Source organism: Leptosomus discolor, chromosome Z (genome assembly GCF_034619465.1).
Source record: "Leptosomus discolor isolate bLepDis1 chromosome Z, bLepDis1.hap2, whole genome shotgun sequence".
In the NCBI taxonomy this organism is placed as follows: domain Eukaryota; kingdom Metazoa; phylum Chordata; class Aves; order Leptosomiformes; family Leptosomidae; genus Leptosomus; species Leptosomus discolor.
In genome coordinates, this window is record NC_141419.1 from 92,817,800 (window position 1) to 92,841,575 (window position 23,776).

At 50.6% G+C, this 23,776-nt stretch overlaps 1 protein-coding gene across 11 annotated transcripts in view; it reads right to left on the bottom strand.

The window, feature by feature from the left end:
- TCF4 (transcription factor 4) overlaps positions 1–23,776 on the bottom strand; it is a 231,823-nt gene that overhangs the window by 7,780 nt on the left and 200,267 nt on the right. For 5 of the 11 annotated variants that reach the window (XM_086479385.1, XM_086479388.1, XM_086479386.1 and 2 more), the window contains 4 exons: positions 15,712–15,779; positions 14,352–14,430; positions 11,656–11,732; positions 9,147–9,350 (listed from right to left, as the gene is read on the bottom strand). In XM_086479385.1, the coding sequence (XP_086335511.1) occupies positions 9,147–9,350; positions 11,656–11,732; positions 14,352–14,430; positions 15,712–15,779 (428 nt within the window). Of the gene's footprint in view, positions 1–9,146; positions 9,351–11,655; positions 11,733–14,348; positions 14,431–15,711; positions 15,780–23,776 lie in introns of all 11 variants that reach the window. The other 6 variants (XM_086479389.1, XM_086479387.1, XM_086479394.1 and 3 more) reach the window with 3 other exon arrangements.

A 23,776-nucleotide genomic window follows, 5' to 3' on the forward strand; every position in this document is an offset into this window, starting at 1 on the left:
CAATCCTGGGTTTTTTTTTTGGCTTTTAAGGTTAAAAAGGCTTCTGGAAGATAAATACATACTGGTAGAGAGAAGGCTGATGCCGGAGGCAGGATCAAAATCAGAGTAAGGATCAAAATGGTTCGGCGGACCTTCCAGTGCAGGTCTCTTTGGAGGATGACAGACACGGCCCGAAAACCTGGGCACACGATGCCTGAATTCACACTTGCACTAGTCTTTTGTGGCATTTAAAAAACTTCGATAGCTGGAAGAAGGCTAGACCTTGCCTCCTCTTCCCTCTGCCTTTTCATTTTTACATACAGAAACAGGCGCTCAGTAGGAAGGTCAGGTGTTTTGGTCTGATGCACTCCAGGCTATCTGCACTATCGACACACTCAGCACGGATGGGAAGCCGTTTTAAAAAAACACGTGGAAATGAATTCTTGAACACTCAGCATTTCACGATGGAGGGGCACACCTGCGGCTAACCCAGGTAAAGAACGCGATGCTGGGATGCCGGCAAAGAAGTCACAGTTTCACCTTTGTTCCACAGAGTGCCTTTTTCCTTCTTTTTAGAAAAATCACTGTTCTGCTGGCTAAGGCGCTGGTTTCATCAATGCCAATGCGTTGAATTTGGCAGTCAGGCAATCCTCACCACTATCATCCCCGCAGAGAAGCGCCCCCAGAGCAGCCCGATGGCCTGAGCCACCCCCGGGGAGGACAGGGGCAGGCTCCCCTCTCCCTTTCACACTGAGCAACCAGGCTTCCTCTGGAGAAGTCCGGTGCCCCTCAGTGGCAGCCTCCCCACGAAATCCCAGCTGCACCTGACAGCCCCGACGCGCCGTGATGCGTTTGGAATTACCTCGGATTTTCTCTCTCTCTGCCTCTTGGACGTGAGGATGGAAACTTCATCCTCCCGAGCAAGGAAAGCCCTACTTGACCCAGAAGTGAATCCTGAGCAGTGGTGAGAAATGCTCATAGAAATGTTTCTTTTATTGCTCACAGATGGGCATTTGAAGTTCGGGCACAGTAAGGAGCAGACACGAGCTGTAAAACGCGGGGAAAGGTTCCCTACGAAGTTACGAGCGTTGCACCCCTTTCCTTACAGTTAACCCCTCTCACGCTGAGGCGGCCTTCACACACACGACTCACTCTCTAAACACAAAGGAAAAACTCTCGCTTCAGCCTGGATCACAGCTTCGGGCTACGGTTAGGACGGGACTATTCCTGACTTGCCAGTCTCACGAACAAATGCAACAAGCAACAGGCTTGGTCCTCTTAAAAACGATGACCTTGTGTTATCCAATTAGATAAATAAAAACACGCGGCAGGAAAGTTGTAAGGTGATGCATGTTAACATGTGTCCAATATTGTCAGAATTTATAAGTCTGACAGAAAGCAGATTTGTGCAAAGCCCTTATAAACCTCGACCGCTATATTAAAAAGGGAACAGCACAGGGCACTCTGACACAAATGGTCTCTCACTGTATGTGTGTATTATTGGCCCAAATTATTCACTCTTATTTAACTGCACCGAAGTCTTTCATCTCCATGCTATACAATAATAGTTTCCATATGACCGGTGGCTCAGCTATAAATAAGATCAAAAGCAAAAGAAAGGATTTAATAAAAAAAAAAAAAAGAAAAAAAAAAAAAGACATTAAGAGTGGCATTAGATCAGGAAAAAAAGCAAAGTTCACGTTTTTTTTCTACAGAAAAAAAAAAAAAGCAGTGCTGAGTACTCAGCAGCTCGCCAAACATCTTACGAAAGGGCTGTTTGCGAGCCAGTTGTATGCAAAAGCCATTTAAAGGGAGCCCAGCGGGGCAAAGCCGGCCCTCGCCACCGAAATGCCGGGGAAGAAGAAGATGAAGGGAAAAAAGCGCAAGTGCCACATCTCCCTGCGAGGCCAGGACGTGCCTGGGTGCCACGGGAGCGCACGGCGGTGGCAGCGCCCACGCGTGTCCCTGGGGGCTCCCCAGGGAGCCCACCTCCCCCGCCCCAGCTCGGCAGGAGGGGGCTTGGCTTGGCCCCACGCGTCTGCCGGGCGGGCAGAGCCGCCTTCCAGCCGCCTTCCCCGCGGCGCTGCCGAGGCCGCCGGCTGAGCTCCGCTCCCCGCTGGCTCCCTCCTTCGGCCTCCTGCCCTCCGCCGGTCCCGAGAGCAGCCCACCACCGCGTCCAGCCCAGGGTGTCCCGCACTTCACCGGCTCTGCCTTCCCACCGTGGGCGACAACTGAAGTATTTTAAGGGAAACCAACCGGTTGCGGCCTATTAAATGGGTTGCCATGGCCGTCGGAGGGGAGCCACTGAAATAATCCCTGAGATTTCTTTCCAACGGAGATGATTATTCATTTAAGTATTGGCTAAATCCGGAGATAGAAAGGGTCCTAAAGTACAGGATTAAGAACATTAACTCTTCTTCACTGAGCGGCCAGGGAGGGAGGGGTGGAAGCCAAGCCGCAAGCAACCCCACACGCCTGGATGCTTTGTCGTGGTACCCAGTTCCAGGTGACGGGGGACCGGTCCAGAGCATCGGGCGGCTGACCCACCCTCGCTGCTGCCTTCCTCCCCGCCAGCTCCCCGGCACCCGCCTCGGCCCCGCAGCGCCAACGCAGCCGCTGCACCACGCGGCTCTTCGAAGGCGAGCCCGCGGCTCCCCATCGCCCGCCGGGGCGGCCACGTGGAGCTCGGCGGCACCGAGCGAGGCAGGAATGAAACCTGGGAAACCAAATCCGGCGGGGGTTTAACCGTGTGGCTAATTAGGCGGTTCGAAGTGAATGGAGCCGTTGTGCGAGGACAACGCTTGGCTGGAATGGTGTCGTTTAAATACCAGCCCGTGGTTTCTCTCCTGGTCAAAACGAAGTTTATAGCGCCAAAATAATTTAAAAATATGATAAAGGCTGTAACTGCGCGGCATTAGGAATGTCAACCAATTAGGCAGAAAATGGTGCTATACAGAAACCCTACACGGGTGCCTGTTCTGTCAGACTTCCTTCCAGTAAGGTCATGCTGTCCGTTTTTTTTTTTAATTTATATTACAACTGCTAACTAAAAAACACGGTCAAGCAAAACAAAACACAGACGTGGCAGCTACAACTGCGCTAAAAATTAAGGAGAGAAAAAGATAGTACGACTAAACAGCAAAAGCCAAATTTTGTCTTTTAAATAAGGCCAAGTCGCTTGACTCTTTTTGTTTATGTACGAATGACATAATTGAATTACTTCATGAGCTGCTACTTTAATTCCTAGGGGTGGAAAATTCCATAAGTTAATTTAATGTGGATGTAAAAAAGAAAATATACACACGAACATGCTCTCTTCCTGTGGGCCCTCATGTGAAGCATGCAGGCTGGCCGATGGGCTTCTAAGTGCTATCTCAAAAATAACCCATACCAGTTTCTGGATTATAACGAATTTAATCAATCCCTTCGTGCACCACTACAGAAGAAACATGGATCTTCTAAGATTCCTGTGCAAAAGCTGGCATTTTGCTGTTTTCTACAGTTCCATTTGAAACGATAAAATCCCCGCCATCCGCACAACCTCTAAAATAACAGGAACCGCGGAAAGCCAGGAAATTCACAGCTAAAGCTGAAAATACACGCTTAGCTCACGCCCCTGAGAGATGGAGATGGGTGCATGGAACCAACTGAAACGCCAAGTTTTTATCTTGACATGCAACTTCCAAAACTTCAGCCATGAAGACCCTGACAGAGATGGAAACGGTACGAGCAGCCTGACAACACACCCCCCACATCGTCCCCGTTTCTCAGCCACTTCTGCCTCTTCCCGGACGTTTCTTTGCGGGTTCCCCGGGCGGTTCTGCAGTGGCCCGACGAGCCCGGCGAAGCGAGGCTACCTCTGTTCTAATTACAACGTTTTCAAGCCCAACTTCAACGTCCCCAACGGGACCACTCGTGACCACATAGCCGAGCACACGTGTGTTGGCAGAACCCTGGACCTGATGGGATGGGAAACCCGAACCTCCCTCCCCGCTGCTCGACGAGCGGGTCACCCCTCTTCCCCGCCCCTCCGCCCCCACAACCCCCCACATACACCCTGCAAAGGGACCGGAGCTTTGGGCGAGCAATGCCGCACCCCAGTTTTGCAGCTGGGGGATGCTGGTTGTTCAACCCCCACCCCCGCCACCCTGCCCAGCTGAGGAAGCCGTGCCCGACACCCTGCGAGGGCTTTCCGCCCACCGAGCTCCTGCACCCGAGGGCTGGGATTTAAGAAATAACCCAATTTTGAGGCGTTCCTGCTGCCCGTCTCCTGGCTGCAGGTGCTGCTGCTCAGAGCTCTCACCGCTAAACCGGTTTGCCGCCAAACCGGCATCGGACGCACCGTACGTACGTGTGAACAGCGCGAATTAACGCGCGCCGGTTTGCACATGGCACGGGGGAAATTAGAAGCAGGGGCTCCAGCGAATTCCAGGGGCCTGCTAAAAATTAGTAAATGCTTCAACGCTCTCCCTACCGGGCTGCTAATAAAAAAAAAAAAAAAAAAAAGGCAAGGGAATGTAAAATAAATCCCTTTTAAGACAGGCTGCTCGGGCAAAGCGCTCGCGCAGGCAGCAGAGCTCCGCTCCCAGCCGCACAGCTGTACGCCTGGCCTCGCGCCACGAAAATTCCCGTTTCCAGCAGCTCCTGACCCATCTCCGCCTTGTTTTTGTCTGGGGGGGGGGGTGGGGGTCGGGGGGAAAAGCCGCACAGCTGCGGCGCGAGGGAGAGCGCGGGACGGGCAGGGGGGGCGCGGGCAGGGAGGGTGGGCTCGGCACCGGTGCGGCGTCGCCCGGGTAGGGCGCGGAGGTGCGCGGTGGGCACAGCCGCTTCCACCAGCGCGCTCGACAAGTTTCCGGTCCATACCTCCCACTGCTACTTTATTCGCTGCAGCTGGCCAGCCTTTTATAGCCTGTTTCATGTATTAAAATTCAAATGTGGAAAACATTACCAGTATCCTCCTTGATTTTTTTTTTTTCTTCTTTTTTTTTTTTTTAAAAAAAATTTTTTTCCCCCCTTCAACTTCCTTTTCAGCGTGGAACGTATCAAATGGTCAAAGGCTAACTTCAGACTGACTCTACTCAAAAACTATTTCCTTTGTTCTTATGTTTTTACTTCAAAATTCATACCAGTTTTCCAAAAGAAATTATCGGGCCCGACTCCTTCACCCAAGTTACGGTTTCAGACAGTGAGTAATGCTGCTTGGGAACGCGGCAGACTCTGGGTTTTCAGAGAAACGTCCCCATCTTGTCTGCAGCAGCATCCGAATTCCCCAGGCATCTGAATTCTCCTCCTCGGTTACCTTGCTCTGACCATATACTTATTTAGCAAACTCCAGACAGAACCGGTCCAGACCCCATCACTCGGCATTTCTCCTGAAAAAGCAAAGTGCCTCCACGTCCCTAAAAACACGGAGGCATTTTTTAGACGCCTGATACCGGCACTTCGATTTCTCACTGTCGCTGCCTTTTTTTGCTTCAATCTAACTTCACCTACATCTGGTATTTAAGCAAGGAGCACATATTTATGGAACAAACCGTCTCTGAAGTGATGCCCTGGGTGCATGTTGCATCAGTTTAACATATGCAAAGCGAACAAAGCTACAAAAAATTAAACTCTTTTCTCTTGATTGAGAGCAGATATGCAGGAACAGTTGTAAGTCACAGATCTGGCTTTTAATAAAGCCAGATTTCTTCATTAAAAGCAGTATTGTTTAAACACTGGAGGAAAAAATAGCTTTGTACAAACTAAAATCTTAGATTATATGTATCCCAAGTGTATTTAACATATTACCTGAGGCCAAGCTAAATTACAATCTAGAATTTCCTTTTGTGAATTCTCAGCAACTGCCACAGAGAGCAAAACAATGTCTGGTTCATGCTAATTTTATTGGGGAAGGGGAGAGGAGATGGATTTAACCGAGCTGCTGAAAAAGCATCTTTTTACCTCTCGGAGCCTTTCACCAGACCATTTTCAGTTAACACTTCACATTTTTTTTGAACCTGCAAATGGCGCAGTCTCAGTTGTGGCTTTTAATGATATTTTCCCCATGACAGAGTCGCTTTTGGTAATGTTTAATTCAATGAGGAGCAGAGCCTGCTCACAAAGCTGCCCCAATTAAAAAAAAAAAAAATTAACAACCCCCCTCTCCTGTTTTCCTTTCTCAGGTGCTTCATTTCAACAACTGATCTTGCATCGTAATAACCTGAAGCAACAGAAACTATGGGCCAATATTTCGCTCAGGGCACTGTATGTGGACCAGCCTGAAGGGCAGAACTGTTTGGCCAAGGAACACTGGGTGGGAAGGATATCCAAAAAGCAATTTTCTTGCAGGGGGCAAGCAGGAGACAGCTGGGGTCTTTTAATTTCCGTACGAGATGTCAGACCTCAGTCATGAAGGCTCTGGACGGTGGTCACCACTCCAGCTTAGACACCAAACCTGGCCCTTGGCTGGAGATGGGAGCACGCCCAGGGCCGCGGAGCCCCCCCCCCAGGGCGGGATGGAGAGCGGCCGAAAGCCCCCTGCTCCGCTGGGCTCGGCCCCGCTGGCTGCAGCGACGCCAGCCGGGCTGGACGAGCCGCCCGAGAACTTCCCCCAGCACCGCACGAGGCTCAGGGACGGCCCTGCTGAACAAGGCCATGCTCTCCACACCGCTGGAAGCTCGTTATTTTATAATCACCTAACCGACTATCACGACAGCGCCTAGCGCGGGGGCATCCCCAGCGCGCAGCAGACCGGGGAATGCGGCAATTATCAAATAATTGGCCACCAGAAGAAGCTCCTTCCTTCCCCTCGCAGTTGCCTCACGCTCGGGCATCAAAGTTTCCCTTTCTTTCATTCTTCTTTCCCTTCCCTCGCGATAAAAAGGAGGAATCCTGTCTGAATCCTGTCAAATAAAACTCTAAATGTTTGCATTTTCCATATGATGTCTAATCCTATTTGGAATGCTTCTGAACATTTGGCCTTGATTACATCTTGGAGCAATGAATTTCACAGGTCATTGTGTGCTGAAGAAAAAGTATTTCTTTTTGTCAGGTTCACTGAATGTCCCCTTGTTCTTTAATTACAAGGCAGGATGAATAGGAGAGCTAGATTTACCTTCTCTATGCTGTCCATTATTCTCCGTACCTCTATTATGTCTCCTCTTATTCATCTCCTTTCTAAACAAAATCACCACAATCTGTTCAACCTCCCTTCACATGAAAATCCTTCCATGCTTGCAATCACTCCTGCTGTTTGTCCCCGAACTCCTCCTAATTCCACTACGCTTTCTGAGACAGGAAAACCAAAACAGAAGAGAGCTCCAGGGAAGCCATACACACATGTACGTACGTGTAAATACATACCCGAGGCGTACCCCGCCACTCCATCAGTTTTGGGGCCCTTTCTCACATGCCTTTTCAATTCAGTGGGGTTTTGGTCTTGCTTTTAGGGATTCTCACACACGGAGGAGAAATTGCCACGCGACTCTAGCAGAGGCATATGCTCCCCTCCCTGTATGTATATGGTTAATTGAAATTCTTTCTTCTAATCTGCCCTGCCTTGCCCTTAGCATGTGGGATGAGTAGGGGATCAAGCCTAGTCCTCCACAGCGCCGTGCAGCAGCGAACTGGCCATGGATCTGTCAGGTCCCTTTCTCTTTCCACATATTTTCCCTTAGTCTTAATTAACCTAAATAGCTTGAACCATCTGAAAACACTGCCAGATAACTCCTTGTTCCCTTCCTCTGTTCCACGTGTGAGAAAGCAACTCTATTTCTGGAATGAAATTTGGAAGTCTAAAACCGAATGCCTTTTAATCCTGATGAAGGTTGCACTGATGCAGTTCAGCTCTCCACGTGGGCAACCCTGCCGCTTCCCAATCGAGAATTGCCATTTCTCAGCTCCCACAGAACTGTCGGTTTTTCATTAACTTCTGCTGAGGGACTGCAAGATTTCTGTAGACTCACATGTGTTTGTTTTAGATCGTTTTCCTCATTATTTTTCTGACATATTAAAAGAGAAAAAAGACTGAAGAGACATGCTTTTCCTTTGCAAGAGAGAAAGCAACTGCAAAAGATTTCCTTTGCCAAGTGCAAGATCTCTGTCCTGGAGACCCAAGCGGTGCACGTAAGGCAAACTACAGACCTGATCCCACAGGCTTTTGTGACACACCACGTCCCCAGGTGGCAGTGACAGACCAGGGGCTGGGTGACGCCAGCCCGAGGAGGGTCTGCAGAGCCAGGCGTCTGTGCCCCGGCTATTCCACGCTGGAGGCGGGTCGTGCCACACAGAGCGAGACCCGCCGCAGCGAGCCCACGCGGCTCTAACGCTGAACTACCTTCTCCCCAACTTCAAGCACATGTTCAGAACAAGGACAGGGTTACCTCCTGTTCCGTAAACCTTCTCCATCCCTGCATGCCAAAGCCAGGCCTTATGCCAAAAACCGCGCCCAGCTTCCCCAGCAAGCGGTGAGTCCCGAGCGAAACACAACGGTACCGACATTTTTTTGAAAGCGAAGAAAAAAAAAAAAGCAAAGCATTTCAGGACCGGGGTAGGGGCAGCGACTGTACGTTCACCTGGCCCTGAAGCGAAAGAACCAATGAACCCAAGGATTTCACCGCCCTCATGACCCCCTGCCACGCAGTCGGCACCTCTGGGCGTGCGGACACGAGAAGGGTGAACCGGGGCTGTGCCGCTGGCTCCTGACACGCAGCCACATGAACCACCCCTGGAAAGGCACGGGAGAGCCCGGCCTCGCCGCCGCTCTCGCTGCTGCGGGCCTGCCCCACGGCTAGGGGACCAGCTGTGGGGCTGCCGGGCCACCGCGGCACCCGCCAGTGACTCCTCGGCGCACCCGCGCGCTCGGCCAACCCAAGCTACGACAGCAAGGAGGGTGAACGAGGCCGGGGGCCGAGCCGAGCCGCTCGGTACCGGTGACAAAGAGTCACACCAGCTGGGCCGAGGGCACGGGCGGGGACACGACCGCGCGCTGGCAGCCGTGAAGAGCTCACACACACGCGCCGGGCGAAGGGAGGGCGGGATCGCTCCCTCCGTGAACACACCAGCGTCAGCGCGTAACGTCGCCCAGCAGCTCCAAACCCCCGCAGGCCCGCCCGTCCCTCCCTCCCCGCACCCCCCAAGTCAGTCAGTTCGGCGCCCCAGCGCTGCCGGCGAGTCCCACGGCTTACCATGAGCGAGTGCCGGTTGGCGGAGAGCAGGCCGGTGCCGTAGCCGGACCCCAGACCGGCCATGGCTCCGTTGTGCGACGGCCCTATCAAGCCGTGCATGTCGGCGTGGCCCCCCGGCATGGCGGTGGCGGGCCCCACCGCGTGGTTGCGCAGCACGTGGATGGCATCGTCCAGTCTCTCCAGGCGGTCCTCGATCCGGCTTTGCTGTGGGCGTGCGAGAAACAAAGCGGGAAGAGCATCAGCAGGCGCGCAGGGCTGCCCAGCGCCGGGCACGGGGCGCTGCCGCCGGGGTGCGTGGGGCGCGCGGGGGCACGGTCACTGACAGCCAGTCCTTCCTTCTCAACCCCTTGGTGTTTTTGTGTTGGTTTTGGCTTTTTTTTTTTTTTTTTTTTGGTTTTCTTTTTTTTTTTTTTCCCTTTTTTTTTTTTTTTTTTTGAAAGGAGTGGTTTTGTTTCCCTAGGGCAATGTTTCGAGTAGCGTTGCGGGGAAGGAGAGAGCATGGTTAACACGAGTACAGCTTTGATTTTCATGGGCAAAACAGGTTCAATGATTCCTCATGAACATAATCATTACAGTACATATGTTGCCCTCTATGTCTTTGAAAAGTTTTAGTGATACTTAAAAAAAAAATAATAATAAAAAATAAAAAAGAAGTAGAAGTAAAGAAACAAATATACCTCTAATTGTAATCGATCTCTGACCGGGACTTTCCTCCCCCCATCTAATCCCAGGATCACACAAAAAGAGAGAAAAAGAAACTACCAGGTCCTACCGTCCCTCACTGCTAGGTGGATTTTTTTTCCTACAGGTATGCAGCCTGAAATCACTTTTTATACTGGCAAAAGCAGCAATAAATACTCCTCCCTAACCAAGCAGCTTACGGCTGGTGAGCAACGTGGCAGCAACTAGCAGCCGGGGCGGTCCCAGGGGGCGAGGGGTGCAGGGCTGCTCCAAACCCACCCCCCTCCAGCTGAAATGCCATCGGGGTCCCTACAACCACGAGCCCTCGCCTCCCGCTTCTCCGACCGTCCTAAAATTGCCAGCCCACCCACAGCCCCGGGGAGGGCCTTGGACAACCCCTGGCTGCTGCTTTCCCAACACCGTGCTCCTGCTAAGCCAAAAAAGACCCCCCCGAGGCGGGCGTGGGGCCGGGCGAGGATGAGGAGAAGCAATGGGCTGCAGGGAGTAACAACCTCGAGGCTTCAGCCTGCCTTCCGCACGGGCCGCTCCGCGGAAGGAGGGACCCACGCCTGCGTGGGGCTGCTCCGCACCACGCGCTGGGAACGACCCGCTGTGGGAGCCACTGCCCAAAGAACCCCCGACCTGCACCCCCTGCTCTGCTTCCCCCAAGCCCCACCGCCGTCCTCGGCCATCCCCAGCACCAGGTACGTGCGGACCTGGGCACCTGAAGTCTTTGCTCTTTAGTAGCGTACGGAAGGGGGAAGCTCAACGGGTCAGTCCCCAAGGACCGGGGAACCTGAGCTGCCAAAATCACTAGGCACAGCTTCTGGAGCTCTTCAGTAAATCTCTTAACCAACCCCTTGCCCTCCAAAAAAGCCAAAATAACTCAAAAACCTCCAGAAGACAGACAGCCTAGAAAATATCAAAGTCAATCATCGTAAAGATTTCTGTACTGTGGCAGAAAAAACAGTCCACACGGATTTCCTGACTCTGGCAAACTTCTGGTCAAGCCAACAGGACCGCTGCACCGCCCCGTGCTAGGGGGGGTTAAACGCTGTGCTCTCGGGAACTATCTGATTGCCCTTTTTTTTTTTTTTTTTTTACGGAAACTTTTAAGGTCTAGCGCTATTTATTTTACACTCAACAGTAAGTGAGGTATTTCACATCAATTAGTCAAACCTCCTGGTTGGCCAACTGAGACCAACCACCAACCGAGGCGAGCGAGACAGAGGATGCAGGACTCTCTACGGTTCTCTGTCCTACCATGATTTCCTACCAGCTCCAACTCAACCTTTCCATTAGGAAAAGTAACAAATCCTACTGACACCCCTTTAACCCTCTCTGCCACGTGAGCATTAAGGACCAGCTCGGCCTGGCAAGCTCAGCCCGCCGGCTCTTCCCAGGGAGAGGACTCCTGACCACCCCTGCCGCACCGGCTGCGCTCCCTCTCTCCCTCGCTCCACGGGGCTGATGGGTGAAGCCCACCCGATGTCCTGCGTGGCAGCCACCAGGGCTTTCTACTCCCGTTTTCAACCTACTCCACCTGCCTGCTCATCCTCCCCTCCTTTTGTGGTCCTCGTTCCCTTTTTCAGCAGATTTCAACACCGCACCCCCTGTCAACCAGGAGACCCTGGCCAGCAGCATCTCAAACCGCACCACGTATCTAGAGCACGGGGCACCCATGACACGAATTTAGAGGTGGTAAAATCAAGTCCGAGGGCATAGCAGTCACTAACGAAATGAAAACCTGTGTGAGAGGAATGGATGAGAAATGGAAAGAACAGCAAGTAAAATACTGAGGCAGAGGAGGTCACTAATCAAAACATACCAAAGAGTGTAAGGGACCTTCATAATTGGGAGATGATGACGCTTGACCTCCATTTCTAGACCAAACAGCTGTGCCTGCTAATAGTAAAATTGGAATTACCATTAGAACTATGCAAACAAAAATGTCTTTCAAACTTTTTGGACAGTTTTGTAGACATGTAAATGCCGTATTCCAGATAGACTATAGAGCAGACATATGGAGAACTTCCAAAATACACACGGATGAAGAAAAAAAAAAAGAAAAAAAGGTATTTTGTAGCAAAGCACGTAGATGCAGGCCACAAAGTTCCCCCAGGCTGCTCCTCTGCATAGAGGGCTGCATTCATTCGGCAGCTGGAGCTGCGAGAGGCTCCGGGAGAAGGAAACGTCTCGGTGGTGGAAGGAGAAGCAGCGCGGCCGCAGGGTGCTGCGGGGCGGCCGGACCCCAGCACAGACTAGCCCGTGCTCCTAGACTTGCTTCGAGACATACTCAGTGCCACTGATTACGTCATCCCACCATCAAATTTACAAAATCTTAAAAAAAAGAAGTCAGTAAAAGCACCGCACACAACATTCACGTAGACGCTGATAAGGTTTGCGCTCTCTTTGGGCGGACTATTTGGTTTGGCCCGGTGAGACCGCCAAAGGTCCGACCGAAAACCTTCTGGTTTGTAACCGCTGCTCTAAATCTGATCCTGCTGCTGCGGGAAGAAAAGGGCTCCTGGTTTCCAGCAGCATATTCTAAGGAAAAATTTGCCCTTGAAAAAAAAGAGGCAAACATGGGGAAAATAAGGATTTTTCCCCAGTATTTTCCCAACAGCTTTTATATACGTAGCACAACGCTTAGACAATTCATAACGCTCTTTTGAATGAGTCATCTTCTGATCTCACAAAACGGGGTTAAGAACTTGAGATGGAAATATGACGATTTTAATCTTAATGTCTACACTGAGTGGCATTTGCTTGGACTGGGACAGGCCAGGGTGGAACTCATGGCAATTTTTTTTTAGGCTCTCGCAGTATAACTTTTTTATTACAAAAGTCAAAACTGTGTCAGTTCTAATTAAAACTTAAATCTTCCCTTTTCTGATCCCCACGGAGCTTTTAGTCGAGGTTTTGCTACAGCACTGGATGGAGCAATGAGCAGCAATCTCCACTTTCCAAATAACCTTTAACTGGCCCTTGACATCCTTGAGGGAAAGTGTCTTGCACGCTAAACGCTTTCAGCTCTTATTTAAATGCACTTACACTCCTTATTTATTTTGACACTCGCTTCTCCCTGTTCACCCAGTTGAGCCTGCAGAAATCAGCAGCCCAAATGAGCAGGGGATTCTTCTCTTTGGCTCGGCCCCTTCCATCAGCAAGGAGGGCAGCGCCTCGCTAGGAGAAACGCAGCCCCAGTGCCGGGGGTGCTGCGCCTCGGGGGTGATTCCAACCCAAAATGAGGTCAGAAAGTCGTTTTCTGAGGTGTGAGACCCCTCGGAGGGGCCAGGTGGTCCCTCTGTCCCCCATCCCCTGCTAGGGGTGGCTTTGTGGGGACAGTTGTTGACTGGGTGTCACCCCGACGCTGCGTGCTCCTTCAGAGCAGGTGATGCAGGTGGACACGGTGTCCTCCCACCCCTCCTCCTGGACCTCATCCTGCAGAGCCTGCCAGCTAGCACAAGCTTCTCTCCATCCCTCCTTCCAAAAGGGTCTCGTCACTGCTACTAGGTCTACGCCTCTGAGGCTGGGCCACCACAGGAGCCCAGGAGGTCCCTCCACCTCTGTCCTGCTACTCGTGACCCATGGAGAAACGAGGGATGGTCACACCTCTTGCCAGCACTGCCCTACGGAAACACGGCAGCCTCGGCTGCCTTTTAGGATCCCCCGTGAGGTTATCAGGACCCAGGGCTCACGCACGACGAAGAGGAGAGCAGGGTCGTCGGTTACTTGTGCCAGGCCTTGTCTCCAAGAGGGGAGGGGAAGCCAGGAGGCCTTCTCCGAGGCGCTAGCGCTGCGTGGGAGGAGAAGCCTAACGCTCTAGCTGGAAAGTCTCGCCGTTTAAGAAATCTGAATTAGATTCAGATAAAACATTCAAAACACCTGATGCTCATGAGAACTACCCTGGGCCTCTGGATCTTTTCAGTTTAGGCTTTCATTAGTAAAGTGGGTTCAGTTAAAATATGCAGTTATTGTAAACGAAGTACAAAACGAATCAAGCGGATTCACGGGGGCTCAATTTGTCCAGAGACACATTTTACGGGCCGAACAGGCGTTTGCTTCAGCCCCCGGGGAGTGGACAGCGGGGAACATCCAAGGAGATGTACCTGGCACGGCCACCCTGGAGCGAGGCTGCCGCGAGGGCTTGTGTGCCTCCGCGCAGGGGCACGGCCGCGGGGCGACGCTCTGCACGGGGCAGAAATCATCTGCCGCAAGACCCCGCGGGCACTGGAGGAAGCTGCAATACGGATGCATAAAACCCCTGCTTTTCTGTAAATGCATCCGCCCGGGAGCTGCAACGACCTTCTCTCTGCCCTGGAAATACAGCGTGTGGGACACCTCTCTGCTCGTCTCTGGGGGGGCCACCGGCCACCCGCGCGTGCTGGCGGCAACACGGGAACCGCCTGGTGCTGCCGGAGGGATGCGCATGTCACACCCAGCACCGCAGGGGCTCGTTTAGGCACCTCCTACCAAAAATAGGTTGAAACGTTCAGTAAAATAGAATTGTAACAACAATACCTGAGAGAGAAGGGGGAGAACCAACAGGAGTTGAAGGATTTGATGAAAAGCTGTTGTTGGTGTGATCTGGAGAATAGATCTTTAAAAGATGATACAGAATTAATCTAAAGCCATCACAAACTGATGCAGAAAGAAATATGGAATTCTTATGCATTCAGTTCATTTAAATGAAAGCAGGACAGGTTAAAAAGCCTCTTATTCAAATATTAATATTTTTATAAAGACAAAACTGTATTAGATGCAGGAAGCTAGACAACAGACCCCTTTTGATGGGAGCAGACACTAGCCAATTAAGCGATGGTTTCTGATTGTCACACGGACCTGCTACGGTAGATATACACATTTTCATTCCATAGACTACTTCATGAACGAGTGTCATCAAACACGGCCTTAAAGCACGCCTGAAAATTGCTTTTTCGTTATGCTAAAATCCCTTAACGGCCAAAATAAAGCAAAGGGAGCGGAGCACGTTAAACCCTGGCACAGCGGGTAACCCGCAGCAGCAAACTCCAGCTACTCGTCCGCTGCTGCGGCGAGAAAGCCCCCGCGTGCCCCGTGCCCGGGCGAGGGCACCACCGCCCCGCGGCGTCCCCGCTCACCACCCCGTGCCATTTGTCAGGGCACCACTTCAAAGTGGATTCTGTACTGTATCAGTTATTTCAGGCAAACTAGAGTCTGACTTTTCGTCTTTTTCAATGAAGCATGGAAGAATATGCAAAAAAAAATTAACTCTCATGAGAACTCAATGGAACCCACTCTGCCCAGAAAATAACTATAGTGGTCCTTATTAAAAGCCAGCCCGTGCCAACTGGTACCACAGCGATGGCTGGGGCACGGCAGGGTTTCCTCCCGCTTGGAGGTGGAAAACTGCCGTACCCCAGCTACCCAGGTAAGAGGTGGCAACGCTACGCTGACTTTAACAGCAACCACAGTAACTGAATAGGTGGAAACTGCCGTGAAAAATAGAAAACCTGAAGGCAAATTCAAAAGGAATCCTGTTTGCGGACGGCTCGGTAGTGCAGAAGTCATCCTGCCGCCGCTCAGACCTCCCCTGCCCTAGGAAATGCAGTGTGTGATCGACTAACAGACACAGCTCCTTGGCACCCAGTCAACGTGACCGGGTCAGGGCTTCCCCTCTCGCCATTTCTAGTCTACCATAAAATTAAGTCTCAAACTTTTTAACCACCATTTCGCACTGATTTCTCAATATTTCGGTCGGCAGTAACTCCACGTGGGTGACCTCTGAGACCAGATCTCTCCCGTTTGCTGTTCATCTTCATCAACTCCAGGCATCCAATTCTGATTAAAGTTCACACTTTCAATATGGTAAACGTGTATTCCAAAGTAAATATTTCCTTACAGAGGCAAGTGCTTTCCCCAGCGCATCACCAGTCTGCGAGCTGCCTGCTGCCCCACTTCCTCTGTTTGCTGAAAAACAAAAGACTCGATGTAAAAACAGGCAGTAAGTCATCACAGAGCTCTACTCCTGGTCCACTTACTCATAATTCAATTGCATTTTAATGCGAATTACATAAAATTAACAATTAATTACCATTAATTTGTTTGCTAAGGTAGATATCAAACACATTCACGCTCCATTTGTGCAGATAAAACATAAACTTGACATGCTGTTTTTAAAAAAAAACACAGGGTGTAGTTGGTAGTACTTGGCCATATGGCTTTACTTTTTCTGAATGACAGGCTTCTGACAGGAGATGCTCAAAGGTACGGAAAACATGCAAGTGCGCAGCTAGGCAAGCCTGGGGTTCGGGAAGGGCTCCCGCCTCCCCTGCCTGGGCTCAGACCCGGCCGAGGGGATGCTCTAGGATGTGCAAATCCGCTCGAACGAGGGGTTCCTCCTTCAGAAACTCTAAGGCACTTACATACAAGGGCAATATTTCACAGATAAAACATCAGCAAGAACATGATAAAGGTGGCAAAGACAAACTCCCGGCAGATGGGAAGGGCAGAGCCCAGCCTGTCCCTGTGCCCGCGCCGGGAGCCACCGTCACTGCCCGGCTCTTCCTGCGCTGCGAGGGAAGGACGAAGGGTGACTAGTAAGCTGTCACCCGGTATTTTGTTGTCTCCTTGTTCACTCTGTGACCCTAGTCCTTCGTAGACTTTTCTATGCATGTTTTAAAGATGTTACTAAATTCCATGTGGGCTCTTCCCAAGTGTCCCTTCTGACTTCACCTGAACGTTTCATGAGCACTTCATGAAGTGGTTTTTCACCATCTCTCAGGTGATGGGATCGCACTTTTTATGTAAGAAATTTAGGGCAAGAAAAATCATGGTGTAGGAGGCCACCAGTTTCTCACGCTCAGGCGCCAGGACTGAGACTCCTCTGTTACAGAAGAAACTGAAGGTAAGAAAAATTAGGGCGAAAGACACCCCCCCCCAGTTTCAGGGTCTATACGTGCATTTATAAACCAAAAGGGCAGCTTTGCCAGTCTGCTGCCCGTGATCAACACTTCTGCTTTCACCTCTGAGGACCTCAAGTCAGGCAGCCAGAAAATGAGAAACAAGCAACCGGTAACCACCCCTGCAGGCCCGGGTTAGTGCCCGGAACGCGAGGGCTGAGGCAGGAAAGGGTCCTGTGTGCGGCGGGGTTTGAGGGGCTTTAGTTCCCCCATCCCCCCTCCAAGCCCCTCGGCAGGCTCTGCACCACGAGGCCACGGGATCCTGTGCCCAGGGGACTTCAGGAGCGACCTCAGCCCCTGCTCTGAGCCGAGGGCATCCCGGGGGAAAGGACTCCAGGATCAAATTGCCCACGTTTGTACCACAAAGCGCAAGCACGGGCACTCGTTTTTGTAATTAAAAAGTAGTATTAAAGAACCTCCTCCAAGTTTCAGCCCAGCATATGTAGTTAAATATTCAGGGCACGGGAAGCAGCAGGGTTGGATCCATTTTACAGCTCTTAGATTTCGGTGTAACTACAGTCCCTAGTAACTGAATGCATCTGGACCAGCGCTCAGGGCAGATGAGCTGATCTGCCTGCGACGCTGCAGCTCCACGGCAGCAGCCGGGGAATCTGGGGTCCAGGGGATGTCCTGCCCTCCTCCTTCAGAGCAACCTTTCCACTCCACCTCCTCCAAACTTCCCACCCCGAAAGCATTTATCACACCCACTGCCTCCACTTTGCTTTTCCTAGTCTCCATCCCTTGCCCTTTTCATCCCAGCCGTCCTTGCTTAGCCGTCACCCCGTCTCTGCTGCCGGAGGTATCAGTTATTGATCGCCCATCCTGCCGAAGCCCAACACCTCTCACAGCAGCTTCAGCAAGGTCTGGTTAAGAAAACTTAAGGAGCAGCACGGAACAGCGCCTTCCTTATATTTCTCATGTACAATGGGCATGTTATCCTGTAATACAGAATGGCTCACTAGCTTTTAGAAAAGTGGCTTTTAGAAAAGTGCTGCTGCCCAGCCTTTAGAGACAGGGAGGGAGGCCGATCTGTACTGACCCTGATGCACAGACCCGTTGCTGACTGACACACACTGTGAAGATCAGGATGCAGCAGAATCCGCCCAGCGAAGGACACCCGGTGGGATCCTCCCGTCAGACTGGGGGGCTCAAGGGACACAAAGGGCTGAGCAGGAGGGACAGGGAGGGCAGCGAGCAAGAGCTGGTTCTGTGAGCTGGGAAAGCCCCAGGATGGCGCAGGGCAGGCGCCACAGGGCAAGTTCAACAGTTCAACCCTGAGGAAGACTCGGACCTTCATCCCCAACGACCACCAAGGACCCCCCTGACGGGGGCGTAACTTGGGCGGACTGAGGTGGGACTGTGGGAGGAACTTGTGTTAACGAATTCCTGGAAATAATGAGAATAACCCAACCTTTTCTTGGAAATGTAATGAATAACCATGAAAGCTGCAAATATAAGGAAAGAACTCTAACGCTTGGGCGCGCACGGATGGAAGGAGCCACCCCTCATGCTGCCCGGTGCCACGATAAAGAATCCCTGCTGAAGAACGCTGGGTTGTTAGTGAGCTTTCTCGGCTTCAATCCAATTTAAGAAATGCAGCAGCTTTACATTTAACCTGACCACGTAACTCGGACATTTCAGCGTTTGTCCTCCAGCATCCTCCTCTGGATAGGGCTCAAGGTCTATGTGTGTCCCAGATGCTGTTAGACAAACTTGTACAGTGTGGTTGGCAAGTCTTCGCTGACTCCTTTTTTTCCCCCCTTTTCTTAATTAAACTTTTTATTATTGCATATTTGAAAATGTGCTCATCTGCCAATGGCAGCTTATTTGTGATCTCAGCTCAGTTTGAACTAGGCATCAAGCTGTATAAAGAAAAGCTATATAAAGAAATGTGAAGACAGACAGAACAGGCGGTGTCAGCTAGAGATACAACTTATCAGGGTAATTTGATGTTGTAAATCACAATCTAAAGGTTTGCGACTTGACTAATACCAGGCAGATGTCCAGAAATTCAGTTACTTCGCTCTAAAGTGAACTGTGAATCTAAATGTAAATCATGCATTGTTTTTTCCTTTTTCTAAGTGACTCTAACTGCATTATTCTAAAATTAAGTCCCACATTTGTCTGTCTGAAGGCTGGTTTCTCCTAACGAGATGAACTATACTGGTCCTGTGGGAGACGCAAGCACAGGGACCGCAGTCCTGCTCCACGTGCTCTTAGAAACCTGACAGCGCTGAGCTGGCCAAGTCTTATATTAGTTACCACGAAGAACAAAGGGATTCTTCAGATATACTGAATACTTAACTTTTCCTGAAAGGCTTTGAAGACAAATTACTGCGGTAGGCCTGGAAAACATACAGGGAGAGCCTCAGGGATGGGCAGCAGTCTGCAAAGTTCCCTTTTGCGGGGAAGAGGGAGCCTCACTGGGTAAAGGGGTGCTTGAAAAGCCATACAGTTGAGGTTCGTAACATGGGGAAGGCAAGCTCGCATCATTCTTCTTTGCTCTCCCTGTACAAAAACTGAAAGCCGCCCATTAAAACAACAAAAAAAAAAAGCTGGTGTTTTTTTTTTCCACTAGTGTCCAGTCAGACAGGGAAACTTGTTGCTTTCAGGTATGCAAAGGCCAAATATATAAACAAGTTTTTTAAAAGACCAGTTCATGGAGAAGAACATTCACTGGTGGGCACTGAACACCAGCCCCAGACACGCACGGAGGAAACAGGCCACGGAAGGTAACTACGGCACCTGCTGCACGGAAGACCAAGGTAAACCCACGTAGAGAGACCTTCCGAAAGCGTGCATGTCACAGAAACAGCTGGAATTGCTAAAACACAGCTAACTCTTTTAATGGATGTTTTTCTTTCTTACATCACTAGCCGTCTGACACGTGAACTACAACTTGCTTCAGCTATCGCTTTGGTAATGCGGGGGACACGACCGGAATCTGTCGGTGACTAAATAAACCCCGCACTTGGAGGGAGAATGAAAGAGAGGGTCTGAAGAAGAAACACAGCAAGGAGTGTCTGCTCCAAGAGCCTAACGGTTTTGGGAGCAACGGGACAAAAGGCCCATGGCGAAGGCCGACGCAGCTGCTCAGAGCACGTCCGTGCAGACCCCGCTCCCCGTGCGCGGGCGGCCGGCGGGGAGGAGTCGTGGGGAAGAAGGATTGCAGCCCAGCCCGGCTGGCGGCAGATCTGTCACCCTGCACCGAAGAGCAATCTCATGAGATCCGCCGACGGTGCTCCCACCGCAGCCCTATAAATCCTCCCGCCAGGGGCATTCTCAAGGTAACCCGCGGGGGTGTGCCAAACCCCGTCCGAACGAGCTCTCCGGTAACTCGGGGGTCACCACCGCAGGGTCTCAGACAGCCTAAAGCCTCGCTGTGTCACCTCTGGGTAAAACCCACCCTCAGGTGGCTTTCCAAACCACCACAGAATGCAGAACAGGTATCAATCCTATCAGGGAACTGGCTCTCACCACATCTAACAAGTACTCCTTCACTTCCCTTCAGCGTTTGGAAGAAAACCACTGGATGCACGGGTTGAGCAAGATGGAGGATCTTAAGCAAATATTTAATGCAAGTTACATGTAAGACCAAAAAACCACCTGTGAAAGAGGCATTTTAATGGCTTAAAAGCCATTACATTTTTCGAGCCCATCAGAAATAGGCACAATGACGGACAGTTGGTAGTAACAGGAGAATTCAAGGAAAAAAAAGGCTAATAGAAGAAACGCTGAACAGATTATTTTCATCTGCCCTGCCACGGGACGGATGATATTTTACAAGGGATTAGAGTCAGAAAAACTGGCTCCAAGCAAAGTGTCAGTGTCAAGGCTTCAAAATAAATCAATAAAAAGAAAACCAAAGAGGAGCCAAATGATGTTTCTAAGAGCTCTCAAGAAACTCAAACACAAAATTGTCTAACTTCTAACCGCAGTGTAAAACTGACTGCTTGGACCAACCTAGGGCTGAAGCAAAGAAGGCAGAAAACATTAAAAACCAATACTGAAAACAAAGTTCTGTGAATTCAAATAGCCACCACATTTTAAATCTGACTTCTCTACCAGGCAAGATGACAGAGGGCAATATACACATGGACCAATACACCACGTTGCACAACCCACGCCGCTTCTGTGGAGTAAAGCACGTCTGGCAAATCTAAATTCTTTCAAAAACACGATGAGCACATCGATGCAGGAGATCCAGTAAGTGTACCGGATTTGTACTCTCAGCTTTCAACAAAGCCACCTCCCAAAGGCTCTTAAAGAAACGAAACTGTCTTCAGATAACAGGGAAGTGAGGATAGTCTTGCAGATTAACAGGTGAGTAAGAGAGAGACCACAAGAACAGGAATTAATAGTTAGCTTTATAAGGAAGGAGTATTACCAGTGAATTCCCAGTTGTGCAGAGCTGTAGTGTTCAACACACTCACACATGGCGTGGAAAAAGACGCGGCATACGCCGGGGTTGTGATGTTCGGCAAGATCCTGATTCAGGGTAACAAAATAGAAGGTTATGTGTAAAGAGCAGCTCCTGTAACACTAACTTGCGGGGCAATAAATGCCATAGACACATAAAAACCACCAGGCGACAAACATGGGGGGAAAGCCTTATGCCATAAATACAGACAAGTGGGCTCTCAGTCACCTAACAAGCAGAGCAGAAAGAGGAGAAACCCTAGAGCTACAGCGAGCAGTTAGCTGACAACCGGAGCCGACAGTTGTCACGCCTTCAGGACACACCTGCATTTTGGATATGGAGCAAAGATCTGGTAAGTCCACCAAGAAAGAGCATCAAGATCTACAGAAGTCAGGAAAAAGCAGAGGGTGGTTCTTTTAGAGGATGAACTCAGTAAATGTGGCTTCTCCAGCTTGGAAAAAGTACGACTACAGCGAGGCACAACACAGCCTACGTAAACCCGAACAACGGGGCAGAAAGGTTCCCATCTGGTGCTCATGGAGACATGAGGAGGGAGGACCACATCGGGTGTTCAGGGAGAAGAGTCAAAACGAAAGGGGAGGAGCAACCGTTGCACAAACGTGTAACGTCACTGCGCCAAGCCTCCAGGAAAGGCTCGGGCAATTCACGGAGAAGAGCGATGTCAAGCTTCCTAAATGCCGAGCGCTGCAACCAGCGCCGGAACGACTGGGAAAATATCACATATGCTTGTTTTGGTTTTATATTCCTCCCAAGGAGATCTTCAGAGTCTTTGGTGGAGACACAACTGTCGCATAGATAGCTTTCGGTTGGAACAAGGACGAACGTTTTCAAGTTCCTGTGCAAAACACGGAGCAACTTAGTGCAGGGAACACCGAAGCGCAGAGTGTATCCAGGACATTGCTGCACTGGGCTTTAATTGAATGAAGTAGCCAAATCCGGACTTGAAGAAAGGTTTCAATTAATTAATCAACAAAGGACAAGGGTTTGAGGCAAGAGTAAGGGAACACTCAATGAAACTTGAAGGAAAACGAGTTAAAACAGGTAAGTGAAGTCCATCTCCACAGAGCAGGCAGCCAGCGTGCAGGCAGGGGAAGCCATGCAAGCAGAGCGCGTCGGCAGGTTCAAAGGGGATTCGATGGCTGCACAGACAACAGGTCCCTAAACAGGCGCCTGAAGAACCAGGCAGGGACGTCCCCTCCAACCTGGCACAGCAGCCCTGCGTGCTGGGGCAGCACGAAGGGCAGGGGCTGCAGAAATGGCCAGGATCGCATGTTGCCACTGAATGCTAAGCTAGATGGCCCACCCGTCTGAAGCAGCAAGGCGTTTCTTATCTACTTATGCTGGTCTTTATTTCCTCAAACTGGCGTAAATTTCCTCAAACTGCTCTAAATGTACTTACTATTAGAGAACACCACTAGGCACACATGACCCTGAACACGGGCTGCCCCACTGAGGGGCAGGTCTCCGCTGACAAGAAGCATCAGCAAATTTTGGCATGACGCAGAAGACAAAGATAAATTGGGAACAGGACTGTAAAACAGGACCTGAAAACGCTCTGCCAAAGCCGTCGCTTGGACTTGTGAGCTATTCCCCCTCTCACAAGACTATTAATGTGCTGAAGGCATCGTGAAAGACTGCAACCTTTTGATGGATTGATGCTCACTCCGTTGAAGAGCGTGTTTATTGTTACAGTTAATCTCCTGAAACTTTCTCAGCATGTTTCTGCGCAGAACGATTCCACGCTGGAAGGCCAAGGGACAGAATGATGAAGTACAGCCTTCGCACATCCTTCTGGTGGGATTCTGATTGTAAATCTTAAGATTATTGAATAAACTTCCAGGAATCGGTATCTCAGCGAGTATAATCATATCTAGCAAAGCATCTACTGTAAGCGATAGGCTGGAGCCTTCTATCAGAGAATTCCAGCCAGACTTTTTATAGTTTAAATACTAGTACAAACTCACGCTGTTCCAACGGAGCAGTGCTTTCTCAAGCAGCAGACTGGAAATTACGTTTCTGTGTTAAGAAGAGTGGAACAACTTGCACCATCTCGGTATTCACAGCTGATGATCTTCCCAAATTACGAGGAAGTGACATTGCTGGATAAAAGTCATATTCTTCTTATACTGTGTGACAGTTCACCACCCTCCTGTAACTGGAAGCTTAACATTCTTGTAAAACATACAGTGCAGCGTGATGTGACTGCTCGGGTAATAAAATTACTGTGAAACCAGTGCCTCAAGGGGAAATGCACATAATGTTTCCCCTGGAAAAGCTGCATGTCACAGTGCATAATGTCATACAAACAACACGTCATTAGAAGTGGAAGCAGCAAGTGGGATTAATACGTGCATCAGATGGATACGACAGACTCGCGCAGCGCGTGCTGAAGGCGCTCTGCCTCAAGAGCTGGTTGCTCAAACATCGCACCGCTTCAGACCTTTCAGAATAAAAAGCCAAGGCTCAGCATCAAATTAACCACCGCCAAGGCCGTCCTACAGCCCCTTGAAAGGATCTTCCCCCTGCCGCCTTTCAGAGCTGCACCACCAGCGGGGAACGCAGCC